Source organism: Onychomys torridus, chromosome 6 (genome assembly GCF_903995425.1).
Source record: "Onychomys torridus chromosome 6, mOncTor1.1, whole genome shotgun sequence".
Classification (NCBI taxonomy): Eukaryota; Metazoa; Chordata; class Mammalia; order Rodentia; family Cricetidae; genus Onychomys; species Onychomys torridus.
In genome coordinates, this window is record NC_050448.1 from 36959642 (window position 1) to 36980983 (window position 21342).

Genomic DNA, 21342 nt, shown 5'->3' on the forward strand with positions numbered 1-21342 from the left:
GGATTAAAGGTTGGGTTTCTGGGATTAAAGGCGTGAGTCACCATGCCTGGCTCTTTCTAATGTGGTCTTGAACTCAGAGATTCAACTAGCTCTGCCTCCCAAGTGCTGGGATTAAAGGTGTGCACCACCACCGCCCAACTTCTGCTATGGCTTACTCTTCCCATTTTCTAGCCACCATTTGTGACTCAGTATCTAGTGGCTGTCTGTTCTCTGCCCCCAGGTATGTTTATTTCGGGGAACACACAATATTTCAGGGAACACAATACCCACCACAGCATGGTTAATAACTAAAATAACAATACTTTAAGAGATCAAATATGAGTTGTGTTGGTTGATCTGAAAGCACTTTGTGTCTTAAGTGAATCACATTGAAAGTGATTATTGTTGCAATAAGAAGTCAATGTAGAGCAGTCACTGTATATTTGGTGGCCCCCAGTTATGATTCTAGGCTGGGTACCCAAGTCAACAGAATGGATGATTGTAGTTTCACAGTAAGAAGCAAAGGGAAAAGCTGGTTGTACAGACACTCAGGCAGTGCATCACCCTGGCCCTGTGCTGTCTGCCATGTTAGCCTGGTCTTTTGTTTGCTGCCTGCTTCAGCTTTCACTGTTGACAGTAACACGAGGTGAGGGGGAGGCAAATGACTTGGCAGCTGGCAGGTGTCCTGACTGAATGGTGCTTATTCTGTAGGAGAGAGACAGATGTCTGTGCCTTGGCATAGACATAAGGATAATGTTGCTAAACTGCAGTACTACTTATCTCATGCCTCTGGCAGATGGTGCAAGAAGAGCAGGGTTGTCCAGTAGGTGACTGATTCAGGGTAGCATACCTGTCCACCTGGATATGTGACCTCTATGCTATGTGACTCCTAAGGCTTACTTGATGTTTATATCTTTTTTTAAAAAGGACTTACTTGTTTTTATTTTATGTGTATTTGTAATTTGCCTGCATGTATGTATGTGCACTACATACATAGTGCCTGCCCATGGAGGCTAAAAAGTGTTACAAAAGTTCCTTGTTTACTGTCTATTCTATCTATTGTTCTTGTTTCTCCTGTTTTTTATGTAGCAGATTAATTACTATTAAATGATACAGCAGACTTATCTCACAGTTAGGTCAGTACTATTATTATCTATGATTTTTTTTTTTTTTTTTTTTTGTGTGTGTGTGTGTGTGTATGGCACTCAGGGCTTAATGCATGCTAGGTAAGGCTCTTCCACTGGGCTATGTCCCTAGTCTTCCTATTATCTTCTACACTCTTATTTCGGTAGAAGAAGACTCTTAATAATGTAGCACAAGAACCAATATCTGTATGGAAAATGGAAATGGTTTGAGTAACTTGTGCTAGCGAGATGGGTAAAGTGTTTACCTTACAAGTCTGAGACCTGAGTCCAATCCCTGAAACCGACATCAAAGTGGACATGAAGAACCAGCTCCACAAAGTTATCTTCTTACGTCTGAATGCCCATTATGGCATGTGTGTACCATTCCCAACAATAATAAATCAAAATACTTAATTAGCTTTAGATTCCTTATTATGTGCTCCACTGAATTTGGTCACTGGTTCTCAACCTGTGGGTTGTGACCCATGGTGGGGGGCTTTATAGGGGTTGCCTAAGACCATCAGAAAACACAGATATTTACATTATGGTTCATAACAGTAGCAAAATAACAGTTATGAAGTAGCAACAAAAATAATTTTATGGTTGGGGGGGTCACCACACAACACGAGGGATTGTATTAAAGGGTCACAGCATTAGGAAGGTCAGAACCACTTCCTTAAGTTTTCTTTCATATAAAAATTGACAGTGCATAAGGATTTGAGTTGATGTTGCTTTTTCTGGGGGAAATGTCTTCTTTCATAGCTATCACCAGAAATCCTGTAAATTTCTTCTGTTAAATCAGACCCTTAAAATATAGAGAAAATGAAATAAAACTCTTCTGCTGGAATTATATACCTAGAAAATCCCTTGCTAGGGAATTATCTGCACCCAGACAACAGTAGATACGTAATGTTACAGAATTATTGTTGGTGTTTGATAGTGCATGAAGTTAGGCTTCAGTTTAAATGGTTTATGTCAATTATATTTATTCTTGCTATTTTAACTGATGCTCTTTCTGTTTTGTGGTAAGTTGCAGTAGTAAATCGGAATTATAGAAATGATAACTTATATGACTTAGTAAATCTTAAAGTGTAATATATAAATTGATTTTAACTTGATTCTTTTAAATTTAGTATAATTTTGAAAATGCATCTCAGACATTTGAGGATCTTCCAGCAAGATTTGGCTATAGACTACCAGCTGAAGGCTTAAAGGTGAGAAGGTACTAATGGAGAGGCACAGGGTTTAATAAGTTGCTTTTAATGGTCATTTACTGAGTGAAAACATTCTTAGTATTTATTGTCATAAAACCTGAAGTAGTCACTTGAAAAGATGAAGTTATTTAAGCCATTGCATGCATTTTTAAAAAAGATTTATTTATTATGTATACAGAAGAGGGCACCAGGTCTCATTACAGATGGTTGTGAGCCACCATGTGGGTGCTGGGAATTGAACTCAGGACCTCTGGAAGAGCAGTCAGTGCTCTTAACCTCTGAGCCATCTCTCCAGCCCTAGACTTACTTTCATTTTATTTTACTATGTTCTATTACTTTAAGATGCTTTTTTCCTGATCAGAGAAAGTAAGAAATATATGTATGTATACATGTTTATGTAAATACTTATGTACACAGTAAAGCTATATTTAATACTAATAGAACTTGCTCCTTGATCCCTGCCCCCATAATTATTTCTCTATGTCAAGTAGTCTTGCTGATAGGAAAAGACCTCCATTATTATTTTTAATGATTTCTTGGGTTTGCAATATCATGAAATACTATGGAATTTGAACATTTTAACTTTTTGAAGTGTATATTTAGATTTTCTAGCCTATTACTAACATTTGCTTCAGTGATTTTCCCCCCCGAGACAGTTTCACTATGTAGCCTTGGGTGGCCTAGAGCTTGCTCAACAGAGATCCTCCTGCCTCTGCCTCCTGAGTATTGGGATTAAAAAGATCCATTACCAGTCCTTGCTTAATCAATGTTTTCATCCTGTTGAATTTATCTCTATAGGGTATGTCTTGAAATATATAAAACTGCTTTCTTTGTGGCATACATCTTTTAAATTTTGATATAGATTTAAAGTTACCCTATAGAAAGTTAAAGGCAGTTTAAAATTCTATTATTAATAACTGAGAACCATCATTTTCTATATTGGAAGTATTAATTGTTTTTTACGTATGCTTCAGAATATTTTTTTCTTGAGTTTAAGTAATTTTTCTTGAGTTTAAGTAATTTTTCTTGAGTTTAAGTAATTTTTCTTGAGTTTAAGTAATTGGGTTTCAGTAATTTTTTCTTGAGACTGGGATTTCTCTGTGTAATTGTCATGTCTGTCCTGGAACTCACTCTGTAGACCAGGCTGGCCTTGAACTCAAAGAGATCCACCTGCTTCTGCCTCCCAAGTGCTGGGATTAAAGGCGAGTGCCACCACCGCCCGGCCCAGTAATTTTATTTATGTGGTTAAAAATTAGTATGTTTCCCATTTTTCTCTGGCATAATAGTTGGAAATTCCTTCCTCATTCCAAGACTGAGATTTTTGTTGTATAAGGTAGAATACACAAACATAATGTTTCCAGTTCTCAGTTAGCATGATGTGTAGCTCTGCAATGGGCATATCTATTCACTTTTAGTTTTCTTTAAGAAAACTTTTAAATTATTAAAAACATACTGTCAGTATCATGTGATTATTTATCATTGGAATGAGTATTTAAACAGACCAGGGAACATATAAGAAAAGGAAAAGCTTTCCTTTGTTTCTTCTCTAGCTATACCTACCAGTCACACTCTTTTTTTTTTTTTTTGTGGAGCTGAGGACCGAACCCACTGAGCTACATCCCCAACCCCCATACTCTGTAGAAAGAGTTAAGTATTACCAATGACTTACAGGCCTTTGTGTCCTTTTCTTGTTAATTTATTTTATGTGTGTGCATTCATGCACACATGTGCATGTTTTTGTGCATGTTAGTGTGCATGTGTTCCATGGTGTGCACGTGGAAGCCTGAGGACAACTTTAAGGATGTGCAGGCTTTCAAGAGACAGAGAGATGGAGAGGGAGAGTGGAAGCTGTCTGTGGAGGTAAGCTAATTGACTCCTAAGTGAAACGGAAATAACTTACTACTGATTCTTTTTCAGGGTTTTTTGATTAACTCGAAACCAGAGAATGCTTGTGAACCCATAGTGCCTCCACCACTAAAAGACAATTCTTCCAGCACTTTCATCGTATTGATTAGAAGACTTGATTGTAATTTTGATATAAAGGTAATATTTTATTTTTGATATTAATTTTTTTCATTATCTAATTTAAACTCTTCCCCCTTCAGGAAAGAGTTAGTGTATGAAATTATTCCGATTAAAATAAGAATGAAGCCAACCCAAGGAAATTAAAGAAGAAAAGATTAGGGAGATATTGTATTTAAGTCTCATTTGTTACAAAATGACTTTAGTGGCCAGTGAAAAAGGGAAAAGGAAGATACTGTCCATTTCAGGAAGCTTAGTTTTAGCCTTAACGTTTACAGTACCAACAAAATGCTTACTCTTTACCTTTATTGTCACTGACAATGGAGATTTCTTTTGTAATACGTTTAGTCTGTCCCTCTGTTGGGCTTTGTTTCCCTACAGTTGGGGGAACTGATATTTCAGACAGTAAAGCAGGACTCATCCTGGAATGTCTCTCATTTTAAAATAAATAGTAATAATAACAACATGGTCTCTCTATGTAGCCTTGACTGCCCTTGAAATCTGTATAGAACAGCCTGGCCTCAGACTCAACGGGGTCCATCTGCTTCTGCCTCCTGAATGCTGGCATTAAAGGCCTATGGCAGTACGTCTTGCTCTAATGATTATTAAAGAGAAAATTTCTTAGGCCAGGTATGTCAGCTAAAGTTAATTTGAGCAAAGCAAACCAGCAATGGTTTGAAAGCCAGGTACCTTCTGGAATTATAGCTGAGAACACTACCCAGCACCCCATCAGTCAGCAATGGTCAAGAAATGGAAGTGAGGCATAGAAAGCAGCTTCATTGGCCACAGTGAGTCACTCAATCGGTCGTTGATGATCACTTAGTCAGCCTCTGGGACCCTGCAGCCCACAAAGCGCAGTACTGTGATGGAATCCTGTATTGTTTGGGCTCCTGGATCCAGTTTGGATCTTAGAGCAAACAGTGGCTATTAATTCACTTATGGCTTTGTTAGCAGTGTTCTAAGGTGTGGCTTCAGGTTGTTGTGTACCAACTAGGAGAATAACCTTGTTGAGCCCTTGTGAAACAAAATCTTGATGTTATAATTAGACACACTCAAAACGCTCACTAGTAGACACCGGATATATTTTAATACATTTTACATCATTTGATCATAACATGTTCTGTTCAATATGAAAAGCCATTCTGAACTTTGACTCTCAACTTTCATTACATGGAAGAAATGATACCTCTATAATAAACTCATTAAAAGAGTAAGATAATAATTGGAAAGGGGCCTGAAAAAGTAGAGAATGTTACGATAAGTAACATTGCTATTGTATATTAGTTCCAAATTTAGACTCTCAGTTCCCTTTCATGAGAAACAAGTTAGTGTGTGAGTCAAATCTGGATTGTCTCTTCTGAGTTGTTTATGTAGTTTTAACTTATACCAGTTCAAAATTTGACCCAGAAGTAAACTTAATACAAAATAAAATATTAATTTTTGCTATGAAGAAATTAAAACTAAGTGATGGCTCGTTTATTAATTTCTGACTCAGTACAATCTTCCGTAAGAAGCAGCTAGGCTGTTACATTGTTGTTCTAACTTTTCTTGTTAGATGGAGATTGGAGACAGGTAACCTGGAAGCTAGGGCTGTAATTGCCTGTTCATGTGTGAGAATGGGATAGGCAGGCAGGCTTCTAGATTACTAGCTATTATCTATGCCTTAACACAGCCTAACCATGAATCTGAGTGTGCCTAACAGATGCCCCTGCTTTGCATCTCCTGCCTTTAATTTTATGCTGCAGCCACACTACCTTTTTGAAGCCTCTCCATTTGTGGGCATGTTGACAGCACTTGCATGGTTTACATAATTTTCTCAGTCCAACGTTTTTGTCCAAGATGATTATTATCATCCATTCACCAGGTTGTTTATATGTCAAAAGCATGTTACTTCCTCTGGAAGCCTCACTTTTCCTTATCTTCCCTCTGTGGGTTTCTACTCAAGGCTTATTAAATCAAGCAATGCAATAGTTAGCTTTCTGCTTTTGTGCATAATGCATCCTTAGAGAATATATATGTAAGTCTTGGGAGTCATAGTGCATATGGCTCTTGTAGAGGACCTGGGTTTGATTCCAAGTGTCCACATCAGGAAGCTCATGCCTGCCTATAACTCTAGCTTCTGGAGATCCCAATGCCTCTGGCCTCTGAGAGGACCTTCACTCTGTACACATACCCCAACACAGATATGTGGTGATATTTTATCTGTGTACCCTAATTTACGTTTATCTGAGGATCAGAGGAAAAAGCCAGCCACTACAGTAAGTGGATCTCTGTAAGTTCAGGGCCACATTGGGAACAGAGCCAGGCGTGGTGGTACATAACTTTAATTCCAGCACTAACCATAAAGGTCTGGAGGTCTGTACAGACAGACAGGAAGTGACAGAGCTGGGCAGGCAGGAAGAGGAAGTGATGTAGCTGGGAGGAGAGAGGAAATGAGATGGCAGAACAGAAAGGCATATAGGAAGCAGGTCTCTTTGGTTTAGGATCTCCAAGTGGTAAGAACGTTGCTGGCTTCTTTCTGCTTTTCTGTTCTCTCAGCATTTTACCCTAATATCTGGCTCCAGGTTTTTATTAATAAGACCCATTTAGCAAATCTTCTACACAGATACATACATATATATTTAAAAATAAAACTAAATCTAAAAGAATATATATGTGGAAAACTTGTAGAAATGTTTAAATTAAGCCATTTTCATTTTAGGAAGAAAGATGTTAATGTTTTCCCCCATTAGATTTCACTATATAGGCACAGTCTCAATGGATAAAATTTTAGTTGGCTTTGGTGATATATTTTGTACCCTAATAAAATTTCTCTGAAGATCAGAGGACAGAGCAAGCCACTACATTAAACATACATGCCAGACAGTGATGGCACACACCTTTAATCCTAACACTCGGGAGGCAGAGATCAATCTGGATCTCTGAGTTCAAAATCATGCTGGACTACATGAGATTGACTCAGTCTAGGAGAGAAACAGAACCAGGCAGTGGTGGCACACACCTTTAATCCCAGCACTTGAGATCTCACACCTTTTATGCCAGTATTTGGGAAGCACATATACCATTAATCCCAGCACTAGAGAGGTTGAGACAGGAAGTGATATGACAGGGTGGAGAAAGGTATATAAGGCGAGAGGAGACAAGAACTGAAGCTTTTCAGGCTGAGGAGTCTTAGAGGTGAGATGTGGCAGTGGCTTGTTTCTTTGTCTCTCTGATCTTCAGGCAAATTTTATTAGGGTACACAATACAACATCACATTTGGTTGTGCATGCTTTTTAACTATTAGTTTTTCTTTAAAGATGTGCTTAATGACTTAATTTCCACAGGTTTTATCTTCTTCATAGTTGTATTAAATACAGGGGCATCAGTGTAGGGGAAGAGTGATTATAACCAAGACCTGAAGAGAAATGACATACATTTGAATCCCAAATGCCTGTCAGTGCCTTGAATGTAAGATGCAGGCAATAGGTGTCAGCTGTCAGTGTTGCATGATTTTTCCCACTTTAGATAAATATAATAATAGAGACAGCAAAAATGATAGTTTTAAAGAAAGGTAGTTATTGGTAAAGGACATTGATTTTTAGTGACTCGGTATCAGTTGTAAAATTCTGCTATTGATTAAAAAAGGCAGTTTAGTTACATTAGTATGCAATATAAAAAATACAGGTTATTACTAATAGTAATAATTATGGACCACCTATCAAAGTAATTTAAGGAAGGGTAGAATCATCTTAGTTACTGAAGAAACAAGTGTAATTTTATTTCAGAGAGAATTTCTGATGAGTAAGTATCAGCCTTTGATTAGAAATCACTATCTTTTTCTGAACTTCCAGATTGATGATTATATACAGCTTTATATTACATATAGAATCTAATTAATGATTTACAATGTATATACAAACCTTTTTTTGAATTTTACATAAATATATTTCAAATAGTCGATAGTGGTCCATTTATGTCTATTTGTAATTTTGTATGAATGCATTAGCTTAAGCAAATGTTAGAGAACTAAGTTATTTGCATGTTCCTCAGACACAGGATACTCAGATTATTCTGATGTGCCATAATGAAGAATGTTTAGGCAAGAAGATAATACTGAAGTAACATAGGAAGTAACAGGAAGTAAAAGATTAGAATCTTACAGTCTTCCCAAAGGCAGCTTCTACCTCTCACTCACCTAAAACATCCCATTAAGATCCCTATCTTAAAGTTTCCACCACCTTCTAATAGTACCAAACTAAGGACTTAGCCTTTAATGTGGGTCTTTGGGATACTATAGATCCAAACTAAAGCCCCAAACTTGTCTCTAACCTAATAAAATGTTGTTCTGTATCAGCTCTGCCCAAGTGTGACTGACTGTAGGGCCTATCTTGCCTCATCTCTAACATGTAGAAAAGAATATCTAGATTTAGGACCATGCTGAACATTGATAGAAAAATACAAATGTCTAGCACATAGATGTTCCTTTCGTTTTTACCAATTTTGTTCTGGAACATAGTTACATATGTCTTATCAATAGCTTCTCAGCTTGTAATGCCTGTGAGTGCTTCATTCACGGTCATCTTGAGAGCACAGTCCCTTCTTTCTTCTGACAAGGTGATTACCAGTTTGTTCAGACTGAAAAAGAGATGAACTATGGTTTCACGTCTAGGATTCCTTTTGCAGCCTGTTTCACTGACTCTATCATTAGCAGTTGTCTTGTGACATGCTGACTATTTACAGTGACAAGCCTTATTGTTCCTTATTCCCTTGCAACTCTTTGTTAGATGCCACCTGGTCTACATAATGCAGTTGCATCGAGTTTGGTGACTAGATGTGAAGCATTCCCTCTAGTCACTGCAATTTGCACTAATAGCCTGGCCAGCCCCTTAAGAGGTAGACTGGTAATAGTTTCAGTGGATTTTTCCCTGCGTTTTTAGTTTTAATGGATGGTTTGGATGTAGGTTTTTGTTTACCGTGTGTGCTTTTTATTCATGAATCTTTTCATCTTTTGCTTCCATCTGACACCATGTGTTTGAGGTTGCATTTTATGAATGTAAAACCATGAAGATAATTACTAAATGATTTAGGTTTTATTTCTGTCTCATGTGTTTTTAAAAATACCAGCTGCTGCTTAGTTGAAATGTAATTTAATTTGACTGACACTTGAGATTTATAGTTTCTAAACATGAATACATTTTCCTTGTTTGTTTTCATAAGCATTTTGGTTCATATGTTAATGTGTCTCTTGATTTCACTTCCCTTCTTCATTTTAAAAACAATAAAACAAAAAAAATCTTGGGGAAATTGTTAAATTTTTGAAAATATTCTTTTAATTGTTTTAGAGTTCACACTTAAGCTCACAGAATTCTTCCCCATTTTGGTGGTTTAACATTTTCTGTTTTAGGACCTTTTATTTTGTTAGCAGAAACAGCTTTCAATAGTTAATATAATTTTGCATTTTACTTGTGGAAACCATTACATGCTAGATGTATGAAATAAATATTTCTCCTCAATTGCTTAATCAAGTCTTAAAAACTTAATGGCTGCTTTATTTATTTGTACACCCAGCATGCCGTTGTTAATCCATTCATTCATGTTGATGGGTCTTAGTAACTTGAGAGTGAGGGTTTGGAGAGAGGACTCAGCAGGCAGCCTACTGCTTTGCAAGCCTAGTTCCATCCCTGATCCCATGTAAAGGGGGGAGAGAACTACTCCTGAGAAAGTTGTCCTCTGACCTCAACACACACACACTGGCACGCTGTGCACCCACGTTCACACACACTACCAGCATCACCCCACCAGGAAGAACAGCAAGTAAATTTCAAAAATAATTTTGGAATGAGAAAGCATCTTATAAATATTTAAAGAGCCTTTGATAGCCTGTTTCTGACAGCTTGATTGGGATGATACATATATGCATAAATTTAACATGTGGCATGGTTTAAGATTAATATAATGATAATCTATTAAGTAAATAGATTGATGAAAGTACTCTAAGCAGAGAATGACTGGTGTGGGTGGAGAGGGTGTGTAGATAGGACACAAGGCAGGGTGCACTTCATAGTTAGTTCTTCAGAAGCTAGAGCCTGCTGGAGGCCATGGTAAGAAGCAAGACAGCATCAGCCTCTTTGGCTGTCTAGGAAGACTGAGTGAGGCCTCCATAAGGATCTGTCTTTGATCTCTGTTGTGCATGACTTACAGTATCTTACTTGCTCTTTACTGTGGATTCTGTGGTGGCTTTGTCAGCACTAACATGCTACATCTTTGCTCTCAGAGAATTAAAGTTAGCTTTAAAACTTTTAAACCTTATGTTTCAGATAAGCAGGAAATGGCTTTTGATATTGATTTAATCTTTTATTTCTTAAGTTGTGTCTATGGCAAAAGGTGCTTTTTGATGTGAAAAGAAACACTTTTTGGTTACTTGGCTAGCTTTTAGGGGGAGAATTAAAATGGCCTCTGTGTTGGAAAATCTAACAGGAACACCACCTAAGCATGCTTTATTTAAATAAAAACTATAGCAGTCTGTATTATCATGGCAATGTAATGAGTGAATGGTATGTTAATTGTAGTGGGGGGGCAGAAACTCCAGTGTTCTTCTCTGGAAGGAGCCCATTTCTGTGAGGAAGAGGCTCTCCTGTTGTCTCAGTTTTAGTTAGGCAATAAAATAAAAATAAAAATACTGCACATGTGTGTAAAAGTAATAAACTTATGCTTTTCTTTTCATGAGTACAGAATATATACTAGGATATATACTAGGTTTGTTAACTACTTGATTTCTTGCCATTATTCCTAATGTTAAGAGTTAAAGTTCTTAATGTTGAAGGTCCTATGTTAGTGTGCTATTTCTTTTAATTAGTTATTCAGAAAACCTTTCTGCCCAATTTTACTATTTATGTGAACTTTTAATCCAAACAAATACTTCATTTACTTAAGTCATTCAGTGACATTTATTTAATTCTGTTCTACTCTGTGTTGCACTATTTTATAGATGATGGGGCCATAAATATAAATAAAACATTCCTGGCTTAAGACACAGATTCCTACAGATTCATTTTTTAAAAAATAAGATGACTTACATTGGGTAACTAAAAAAGACTTGGCTGTGTAGAGCTGACTTGCCATGAACACACAGCCTCATTCTTTTTAGCTCAGTTGTCAGAGCTAAATGTCCCTGGCCCCCAACTGTGAAGACTGATGTCTAGCACCCATGTAAATTAAATATTGGCAGCCTTCCTGTAATCCCAGCACTGGAGAGGAGGAGACAGAGACACCCCCCCATCCCCCCACCCCCGCCCAGGTCAAGCTGGCTGTCTAGACTAGTTAGATCTGAGAGCTGGGGGTTTAAAGAGACCTTGCTTCAGTAAATAGAGAGTGATCAAAGAAGACCACTGATGTCACCCTCTGGTCTCCAGATGTACTCACACAGATACACACATCTGTATATATATATACATATGAACATGCATACAGTATTCACCCCTTACATACAGAGAAAGTCATTTGCCTGAGTTTATGCCACTAGTAAGTATGGAGATGGGATTTGAATGTCTGGGGCCTAGTGATTACTCAGCCTGATCACAGCAAGTTTCTGTTCTGGAAATAGACTCCTTATTGCTTTGGGTCCTCTTAATACTTGTGGCACATCTCCAACCTTTATTGGCTTTGAATTCTCTTAATGCCATGAATGAATTAAGAAAGTATCTAGTGAACTCCTCAGCGGTCCCCTATAGGCATCCATATGTTTCAAGAACATCTGTGCTTTATTCCTACAAAAGCACATGATATGCTTCCAGGCAAATAGCAAAGACTTGTGACCATCTCCTGCAAAATATGACTGTCTTCTCATCTGCAGGTTTTAAATGCACAGAGAGCAGGATACAAAGCAGCCATAGTTCACAATGTAGACTCTGAAGACCTGATTAGCATGGGATCCAACGACAGTAAGTACAGGTATCACTTTTCTTGTCTCCTGATTGACAGATCATTTGAAATTAAACTTAACAGAATTTCTTCTTTCCTTTTCTTCTGTTCAGACAGTGAAGCTTCTTTTTTTTGCCACCAGATAACTCCTAGCTGTCAGCCTTCATGGGATTGTTGTGGGGTATTCAGTAGAGGAGACTGCCAGGCATGGGTTTAAGCCAATAGAAAGTCTTTAATTGCAGGCCAGCAACTCCACTGGGGTTTGGATCCCAGTGTAGCCCTGAGCCTTCTTCAGGATGAGCTTTTAGAGCACAAACCCATGTTCTGGGTTCACCTACTTCAGTTAGCTAACAAGAACAGTCGCCAGAAGCAGAACTACAGAAGCTGAAAAGCAAGGTACATTTAGAGACTTTCCCAGAACTAGATGGTCTTTGATGAGTAAGGCTTTTAGTTTAGCTTTTTCAGGTGGTGCTGTCTGTGTGCTGAGTTACAGCATGAAAGCAATTCCATCATGGAGTCTTCCTAAGGTCTGGGGTTCTGTTAAAGGATAATTTTAATTCCCAACTGAGCTAGAATTGACTTGTCCTTTTTCTGAACAGTTAAGGGGGGTGGGGTGGTGTTTGTTTGTTTTTAGCTTATGTGTTTATTGATTTATAGATATTTTCTTTAAAAAATAATTCAAAAGCCATAAACAGTAATTAAATTACTTGTTAAGAATGCCATGGAAGGCCTGTAGAATAGCTTAGTGAGCAAAGGCATTGTTGCCAGGACTGACTACCTAAGTTCAATCTTCTTAAACTATGTGAGGAAGAAAGTCCATTCCCGACAGTTGTCCTCTCTCCTCCACATGCATGCTGGGGACACACACAAGCAGAAATGTAATAAAAGTTAAGGAATGCTGTAGAACCATTTTTGTAATTTATTTAGAGATACAAAGCATGAAATTTTAAGATGTATAGATTGAAGTACCTACTGTATTCTGGTGAAATTTCAAAGCCATAATACATTATACTTTCTTTCATATGTTCTGTGCATGTGCGTGCTTTGTTGTGTGTGTGTGTGTGTGTGTGTGTGTGTGTGTGTGTGTGTGTGCGCACATGTACATATGTGTGTATGTATGTGTGTGTTTATGGGGGGGGGCAGAGTAGTCCAACAGTCCAACATCAGGTGTCTTTTCCTATTGCTCCTCACTGTACTTTATCTTATGGATATGATATTTTGCTGCATGTGTGTCTGTGTGTCATGTGTGTCCACAGATGACTGGAAGAGGGTAGTGGATCCCTAGGAACTGGAGTGTAGTCAATGTGAGCTGCCATGGATGCTAGGAGTAGAATATGAGTCCTATGGAAGAGCAGGCATGTACTCTTGATTGCTGGGCCGTCTCTCCAGCATTTCCCCTTATTTCTTGAGGTTTTCCACTGAACCTGGAATGTACTGTTTATGATTAGCTAGATTGCTGCCCAGCAAGCTCCAGGGATCCTCTGGTCCCTGTCTCCCACTGTAGGAATTACAGTGATGAACTGGGCTTTTTATATAGGTGCTAGACACCCAAAACTTAGATCTCCCTAAGTGGAACCATTTCACCAGTCCCTGGATGGATGGATGGATGGATGGATGGATGGATGGATGGATGCCTGCTTGTCTTCTTCCCTCTCTTCCTTCTCTCTCTCTCTCTCTCTCCCCCTCCCTCCCTCCCTCTCTCTCTCTCTCTCTCTCTCTCTCTCTCTCTCTCTCTCTCTCTCTCCCTCCCTCCCTCCCTCCCTCCCTCCCTCTCTCTCTCTCCCCCTCTCTCTCTCTCTGTTGTTTTTGAGACAGGGTCTCTCTATATGTTCCTGAAACTCAACTCTGTAGACCAGGTTGGCCTAGAGCTCACAGAGACCTGCCTGTCTCTGTCTCCCAGGTATTGGGGTTAAAGGTGTGGGCCACTATGCCCAGCTTCCCATATGCTTTCTTTTATCAGTTGGTCTTTTACATCACATGGATATTTATAGTTCTGTATTTACATCATTTCATCTCTCCCTCTCTTCTCTCCATTCTCTCTTGTGTTCCCCTATCCCTCTTAAATTCATGATTTTCTCTCCTCTAATTACTATTTTACACACACACACACACACAACCTGCTGAATCTCTTTAGTATTGTTTATATGTATATGTGTTTAGGGCTGACTACTTGGGATTGGACTGCCATATCAGCCTCTTCCTGGAGAAAACTTACTTCTCTGTCTCTCTGTCTCTGTCTCTTTCTCTGTCTCTTTCTCTCTCTCTCTCTCTCTCTCTCTCTCTCTCTCTCACACACACACACACACACACACACACACACACACACACACACATCTATATCTATATCTATCTATCATCTATCTATCTATCTCTATATATCTATATCTGCAGCCATTGAATGCCTATAGCTCTTCATGTGGAGGTGGAGACTTGGGAAATTTTTCTTATCAGTGTTGACATGTCAGCTGGTGTTGTTATTGTGCAGGTCTTGTTTTCGTGGGTACCATTTTCCTATCTGTTTAGAAGATATTATCTGGCAGCAGGCATTTTGGTCCGCTGTCTTTTAGAATCTTTCTGTGCATGTTGATTTAGAGGGTCTTGTTTTCTTGGTGTCCTCCATCCCCTCTGGGTCATACATTCTTCCTACCTCATCATATGGTATACTGCTTGCAAGATATTCTAGGACAATGGTGCCATAAAACTTGTGGGAATAAATCACTGATTTGACTTAAGGCCACTCCATGAGATGGAACTCCTATCTGATACTGCTTGGGTGACCAAGAACCTGAGACTAGATCACCCAGGGAGCTAGGTTAAAACCAAATACTACTGGTCTAAAAGAAGAAAAAAAACATAATGATAAAACGACTTCCTGTGATATTCTGCTATACTCATAGATCATGCCTTGTTCAACAGTCATCAGAGGAACTTCCTCCTGCAGCAGATGGGAACATATACAGAGACCCCAGCCAGATGTTATGCAAAGAGTGAGAGACCTTGGAAAGCTCAGCCCTAAATGGGCTATCTCCCTCCCCTAAGAAGATTGTTTCTATTTGTGTTTCTGATGATTTTATTACCCAAATAAAGGGTAATTTAAAAAAAATTCTTCTTTGGGCAGCATTTTATTTTGGCTTTAAATACAGAGGTCGGGGTCAAGTATCCTGGGACACCAGCTGGAAGTTAGCTCTTCTGTAACCTCTAGGAGAAAGTTGGGACTCCCTTAGCTCCTTTCCTCCTGCCAGTTAATCCCTGTCACATTTCCCTCTTGAGGACCAGAGCCACGGTATTGTCTGTTAGATCTCTTTAAAGTAGTCATACATTTGGTGGCTTGTGGCTGTCCATCTTGGAATTGGGTATGTAAAGTAAAATTTTTCCTCTTTACTTAGGAATTAGGTATTCTGTGGGAAAGATGGCTAAAATTTTGACCTCTTCTTTCTTTGATAAAGTTTTATCTATGGGAGAGTAAGTCAAATGGAAATATTGTGTATAGGATGTGTATAGGAAAAACATTACCCTGTAATGTCCATGTGGTGCTTTACTTCGATGGTAAGTGTAAATCTGCAGTCTGAAGGATCAACTGGTAGGCATCGGAATTTGGATGTGATTGTTTCCAATTGCATTTGCTGCTGCTAGAGAGAACCTTAAATGTTGGCTTTTTACAAATAAACTCACTGTTCTTTTACACAGTTGATGTATTGAAGAAAATTGACATTCCGTCTGTCTTTATTGGTGAATCATCAGCCAATTCCCTGAAAGATGAATTCTCATATGAAAAAGGGTAAGTAATGAATATCAAAAAAATCATGTAACTTTAGATTGTTCCTTATATTTTAGTAGAATTATGTAATTTTACATACATTGATATTTGCTTATTTATTCAGAGTTAAGGTCTTACTATGTAGCCCTGGCTGGCCCGGAAAAGATGGTTTTATAATGTACTAGTAGATTGTGCTAAATTTTCTCTTCTTAATACAAACCATTGTATTGTAAAAAAGTGTTTCTTTTGTATTTGATTATGTATTAAAATTATGGTCTTGCTACAGGGAGGTGCTAGTGTTGGCATCAGTGTGGCTAACAATAAACTTTTTATTTATAGTTTCTTTTTAAGATGAGATGTTTTATTGTTTACAATTATTGGTAGACACTACTCTTTCATTATAGTTACTAAGAAGAGTTTAATTTACATAAAGGAAAGCTTATTTTATATGGTGATATTAATCTGTGATTGCCAAAATTATGTTAGGGTTGATAATAATTTTTCGATTACACATAAGAACAGCTTCACTTTTCTAATTTTTCTACTTCGAGTTGCTTTCTGTCATCTAAATGCATTGGCAATACCTTTAACACCATGCTAATCAGTAGAGATAGTGGGTGTCTTTGCCTTATTCATTAGTGAGATAATTTATTTCAAAAAGGATTCTGGCTTTTAATCATATTAAGAATCAGCTTTACTTTTTTTTTTTTTTTTTTAACACTACTGGAGAGATGGCTCAGAGATTGAGGGTATACTGATCCTGTGGAGGACCTGAGTTCAGTTTCCAGCATGCCCATCAATCAGTATCCAGTATCTGAGCTGATCACAGGTTGTTTCCTTGACAATTGTATGGCTAGGCGACTCTGGTGTGGGTTCTTCTGAAGGCTCTGTACTTAGTTGGCTGTTGTTGATTGTCAGAAAGAGACAAAACAAGGCTGTCTGTGTCAACAGGAGGGTTGGGAAATGAACAAGTTGTTTTGACATGTAGACCTTGACATCGGGTTTGAAATTATTAACCTGAAACCACACATAATGTCCCACAGGCTTGCCTATGACCAATCTTATAGGTTTTCTGAATTGTGGTTCTTTCTTCTCAGATAACGCTACTTGTATGAAGTTGACAATAAATTAGCCAGGTGCTTAAAATACTCTATCCACTTTAAACTATTTAGACTTCTCATAATATGTCTTGACTGTAGCTAAAATGATTTGAAATGTAGCAGCTAGCATGAATAGGACATGAAGAATTTTAGGTTTAGAATCCAGACCACTGAATCCTATCAGTGCATCTGGGTATGTCTGTAATGAATTTCAGACCAGAATTCTAAAATGTGTTAATTTTTACTTTACTGAAACTTCCTGATTTGCTTTTTTAGATTGTTTTTCTTGCCTAGCAAGTTATATCTGAGCATCATGTTAAATCACAGAACAGTGTTTATTTTGTCATATGGAAAAAAAATGTATCTACATAAGTCATAAGCATGAAGAAAAGAAAAACCAGAGTAGAAGTATAAGCGTCCTACTGAAAGATACTGAGAAGCTCTCATTGGTTAAAGTTAGCTATAGAGTAGTCTGGCTTTTGGACACCAGCACTGTTAATTTATAGCTTGTTGGAGAGTGTGTGGTAGTGATGTACCAGAAGATCAATGGCTTACACAAGTAGTACCATAGATGTAGCACATCTTAAATAGATTTAAAAATGTGAAAAGTATCCCTTAAACCAGTAGTTTTTAACCTTCCCAATGCTGTGACACTTTAATACAGTTCCTCATGTTGTGGTGACCCCCCAACCATAAAATTGTTTTCATTGCCACTTCATAGCTGTAATTTTCTACTGTTATGAGTCGTGATGTAAGTCATACCTTAAAAAATGAGATGTACAGAGTAGATTTAAGTTTAGTGGCTATGTCATTAAATTTTTGTTTTTAAACAACATAACTTGATAATTGTTACTAACTCTCAATTATTAATTTTTCTTTCTTCTAGGGGCCATGTCATCTTAGTTCCAGAACTTACTCTTCCTTTGGAGTACTATCTGATTCCCTTCCTCATCATAGTGGGCATCTGCCTCATCCTGATAGTCATTTTTATGGTATGTCAGTTAACTTCTAATACAGGTAGATCTAAAAATTATTAAAAAATTCAGAGAAGCCTTATTTGAAAGAGTACATATATCTATTTATACAAAGTTCTGGAGAAGGAGAAGGGAAATATAGTGTGAACAAAAAAGAAAATGAAAAATGAGAGAGAAAGAGAGAGAAAGGAAGAAAGAGAGAAATAAATAAATAAGGAAGGAAGGAAGGAAAGAAAGAGAGAGAGAGAGAGAGAGAGAGAGAGAGAGGGAGGGAGGGAGGGAGGGAGGGAGGGAGGGAGGGAGGGAGGGAGAGAGAGAAAGAAAGAAAAAGAAAGAAAGAACAGCAATTGTGTATGGGAACCTGGTGGAGGATTACTGGAAGGGTAGGAGGGAACTTTCCCAGGTAAGAACCATGTTCTGTATCTAGATAGAAATTTGGGGGACACAGATGCATAGTATTTGTTTTAAGCTATTAAATTGTATATAAACACATTGTGTGTGTACACACACACATATTTGGGGGGACATATACCAATATCTATAACTTAGCTTGAAATGTATTATAAAAACTAAGGAGAGTTGGAGAGATGGCTCAGTGGTAAGGAGCACTTGTTCTTTTACAGAAGACCTGGGTTTAGTTCCCATCGCTCGCATGGTGATTCACAACCATCTGTAACTCCAGTTCCAGGGGATCTGATGCCCTCTTCTGACTTGCCTGGGCACCAGGCATGCATGTGGTGCACACACATACATACAGATGAAACATTCATATACTTAAAAAAAAATTAAATTTAAAAAAAAGCTATGGAGAAAAAAAGTAAGATGTATTGATTGGCACACAGACATGCAGTATCATTTGTAGACCCTGTATATTGGTATTATTACCAAATTCTCCACATTCATCTAGAAGTATGGTTTTAGACTCTAGAGGGTCTGTGAGGCCCAAGTTATTTTCAAAATGATGCTAAGCTAATATTTGCCTGTGTCACTCCTAATTCTTACCTTTTTTGATTTTTTAAGACAGGGTGTCTCTGTGTAGTTTTGGAGCCTGTCCTGGAACTTGTTTTGTAGACCAGGCTGGCCTCGAACATACAGAGATCTGCCTGCCTCTGCCTCCTGAGTGCTGAGATTAAAGGTGTGCGCCACCACCGCCCAGCATAATTCTTTTTTTTTTTTTTTTTAAAGATAGTGTTTCACTGTGTATCCCTAGCTGGCCTGGAACTCACTGTGTAGACAAGGCTGACCTCAAACTCAGAGATCTGTGTGTTTTTGCCTCCCTGTTACTGGGATTACAGGTGTGCAGTACCACACCTAGCTAACTCCTAATTCTTTTAGAATTACATTGAGGACATTTCTAGAGGCACTATGACATGTGATACAAAAATACTTGAAGAGAGAATAGATATACAATTATGCTGTATTCTTTATTCAAATATTAACAGAAAAATCAAGATGTAAAAACCGGTCTTGCTCTTTTAGTCTGTCAGCAGCTATGGTGACCTGTGGAAGACTGGGCCTGTCAGCATTCCATCCTGGAGTGTGGAGGTCTCATCTCACTGAGGGCTTGTAGGCAGTTAGCTGTTAGGGGAGAGGGTATTAGGTATCACCCCATCCCTGAGGGTTTGTAGGCAGTTAAAGGAGGAAGAAACATCTTCTTCAGTGCTGTGGATAAGTTGCCTGTGATGCTAGAAATAACCATTACCTGCACTCCCATAAAATTATGCTCATTAAATTGATTTTTTTTCATCAATAGTAAGAAGATATGAAAGCAGAACAGGGATTTATTGGGATAAGGAATATGAAAAGGAGAGGATTAAGTAATACATACTATTGGTGAAATTATTAAGGCCACTCCACGTAGTTAAAAGGGAGGTTTATTTTGTGGGGTAACTTACAAATGAAGGGATAGGTTGTAGGGTCTAGCAAAGGTATGGCGCAGTCTGGCGGTGTTCTTTGGAGAACTCTGCTCAGTCTACCTCCTGTGTCCAGCGTCCTGAACCAAGAGAGCGGGCCCCTGCTCTCTATCTTGGGTCTTCCGCTTCCTCCTCCGCCCCGCCTTGTGGGCGTGACCATTACCAAAGCCTCAATGGGGGTTGGAACTTCCAGGCCAATGCTGTGATGGCTACCCACTACATCTCCCCCTTTTGTCTAAATAAGAAGGTTCTAACCTAATACAAGACTATATACAAAGAGATGGTTATCAAATATTGTCCAGGAGTAATGAGGGATAATGACCTAGATAAGTTGGTATTACAATAAGTGCAAACAATATCAAGCAAAAAACACATAGTGAAATCCAGGGAAGTCTAGAGCATGGGTAGGTGGCATGTTACAAAGATCATTCCAAAAGGTGTTCTATCCTAAAGAACCTGAGTCTAATACTTAATATATTCTATCTTAGATATTATATATGTTTATATACTAAGTTGTAACTATAACTGTTAATCTCCAACCTCATCAAAGACCTGAGAAGGAATATAATAATACCTGAGAAATGGGAGAAGGACGCAAGCAACTTTCGGGAGTCTTGCAAGAGTAGACAGAGACAGCTGGCAGCCTGGACAGTCACCTAATGTTTCTCAGCATAGTTGGTGCATTCAAATTGGCTACAGGCCTAGAGTATCTGACAGACCATTTTCAGAAGCAGGAATTCTGAAATGGCATAAGTGTAAAGGTTTAGAAGGTGATTTGATAGGTTTATCATGTCTATTTAGCAAAACAATAGCATAGCTTCCCCACTAGGGTCTGTGATCTCCCTAACCATGGGCCTTTTCTTCCTTAGTTTTTCTTATATATGTATATGTATGTATGGTGTATGTGTGTAGTACATGTACATAAGTGTGTAGGCGCATGCTCTGATGTGTGCATATGTAGAGATCAGAGGAGGAAGATGTTAAGTGTCTTTGTCTATAACTTTCTATCTTGCTTTGAGACATAGTCTCACACTAAACTAAATGCTCACTGTTTTAGCTAGCCAGTGACCTTTGAGATTCAGCCTTTCTTTGCCTACTAATGCTGGGGTTACAGGCATATGCAGCCATGTCTGCAGCTTCTTGTATGGGCGATAGGTATTCAAACCCAAGTTCTCATGTTTGCACAGTAAGTGCTCTAACCTGCTGAGATATCTACCCAGTTCTTAGTTAGCTACCAGCTCTACAGATCTACAGTACTAGACATGAATTTTCTCCTGGGGACCAGGCCTCACATCAAGGTGTGAGTTGCCTCCATAGTGCTGTCCTTACACCAGGGAGCACATCTCGCTTGCCTGCT

The 21342-nt window shown here is 38.4% G+C and overlaps 1 protein-coding gene across 1 annotated transcript in view; it reads left to right on the forward strand.

Annotated features, from left to right (window-relative positions):
• Positions 1-21342, forward strand: part of Rnf13 (ring finger protein 13) — a 69021-nt gene that overhangs the window by 28004 nt on the left and 19675 nt on the right. The window contains exons 3-7 of the mRNA XM_036190800.1: positions 2237-2317; positions 4235-4360; positions 12174-12261; positions 15929-16019; positions 17985-18090. Of these exons, the coding sequence (XP_036046693.1) occupies positions 2237-2317; positions 4235-4360; positions 12174-12261; positions 15929-16019; positions 17985-18090 (492 nt within the window). The remainder of the gene's footprint in view (positions 1-2236; positions 2318-4234; positions 4361-12173; positions 12262-15928; positions 16020-17984; positions 18091-21342) is intronic.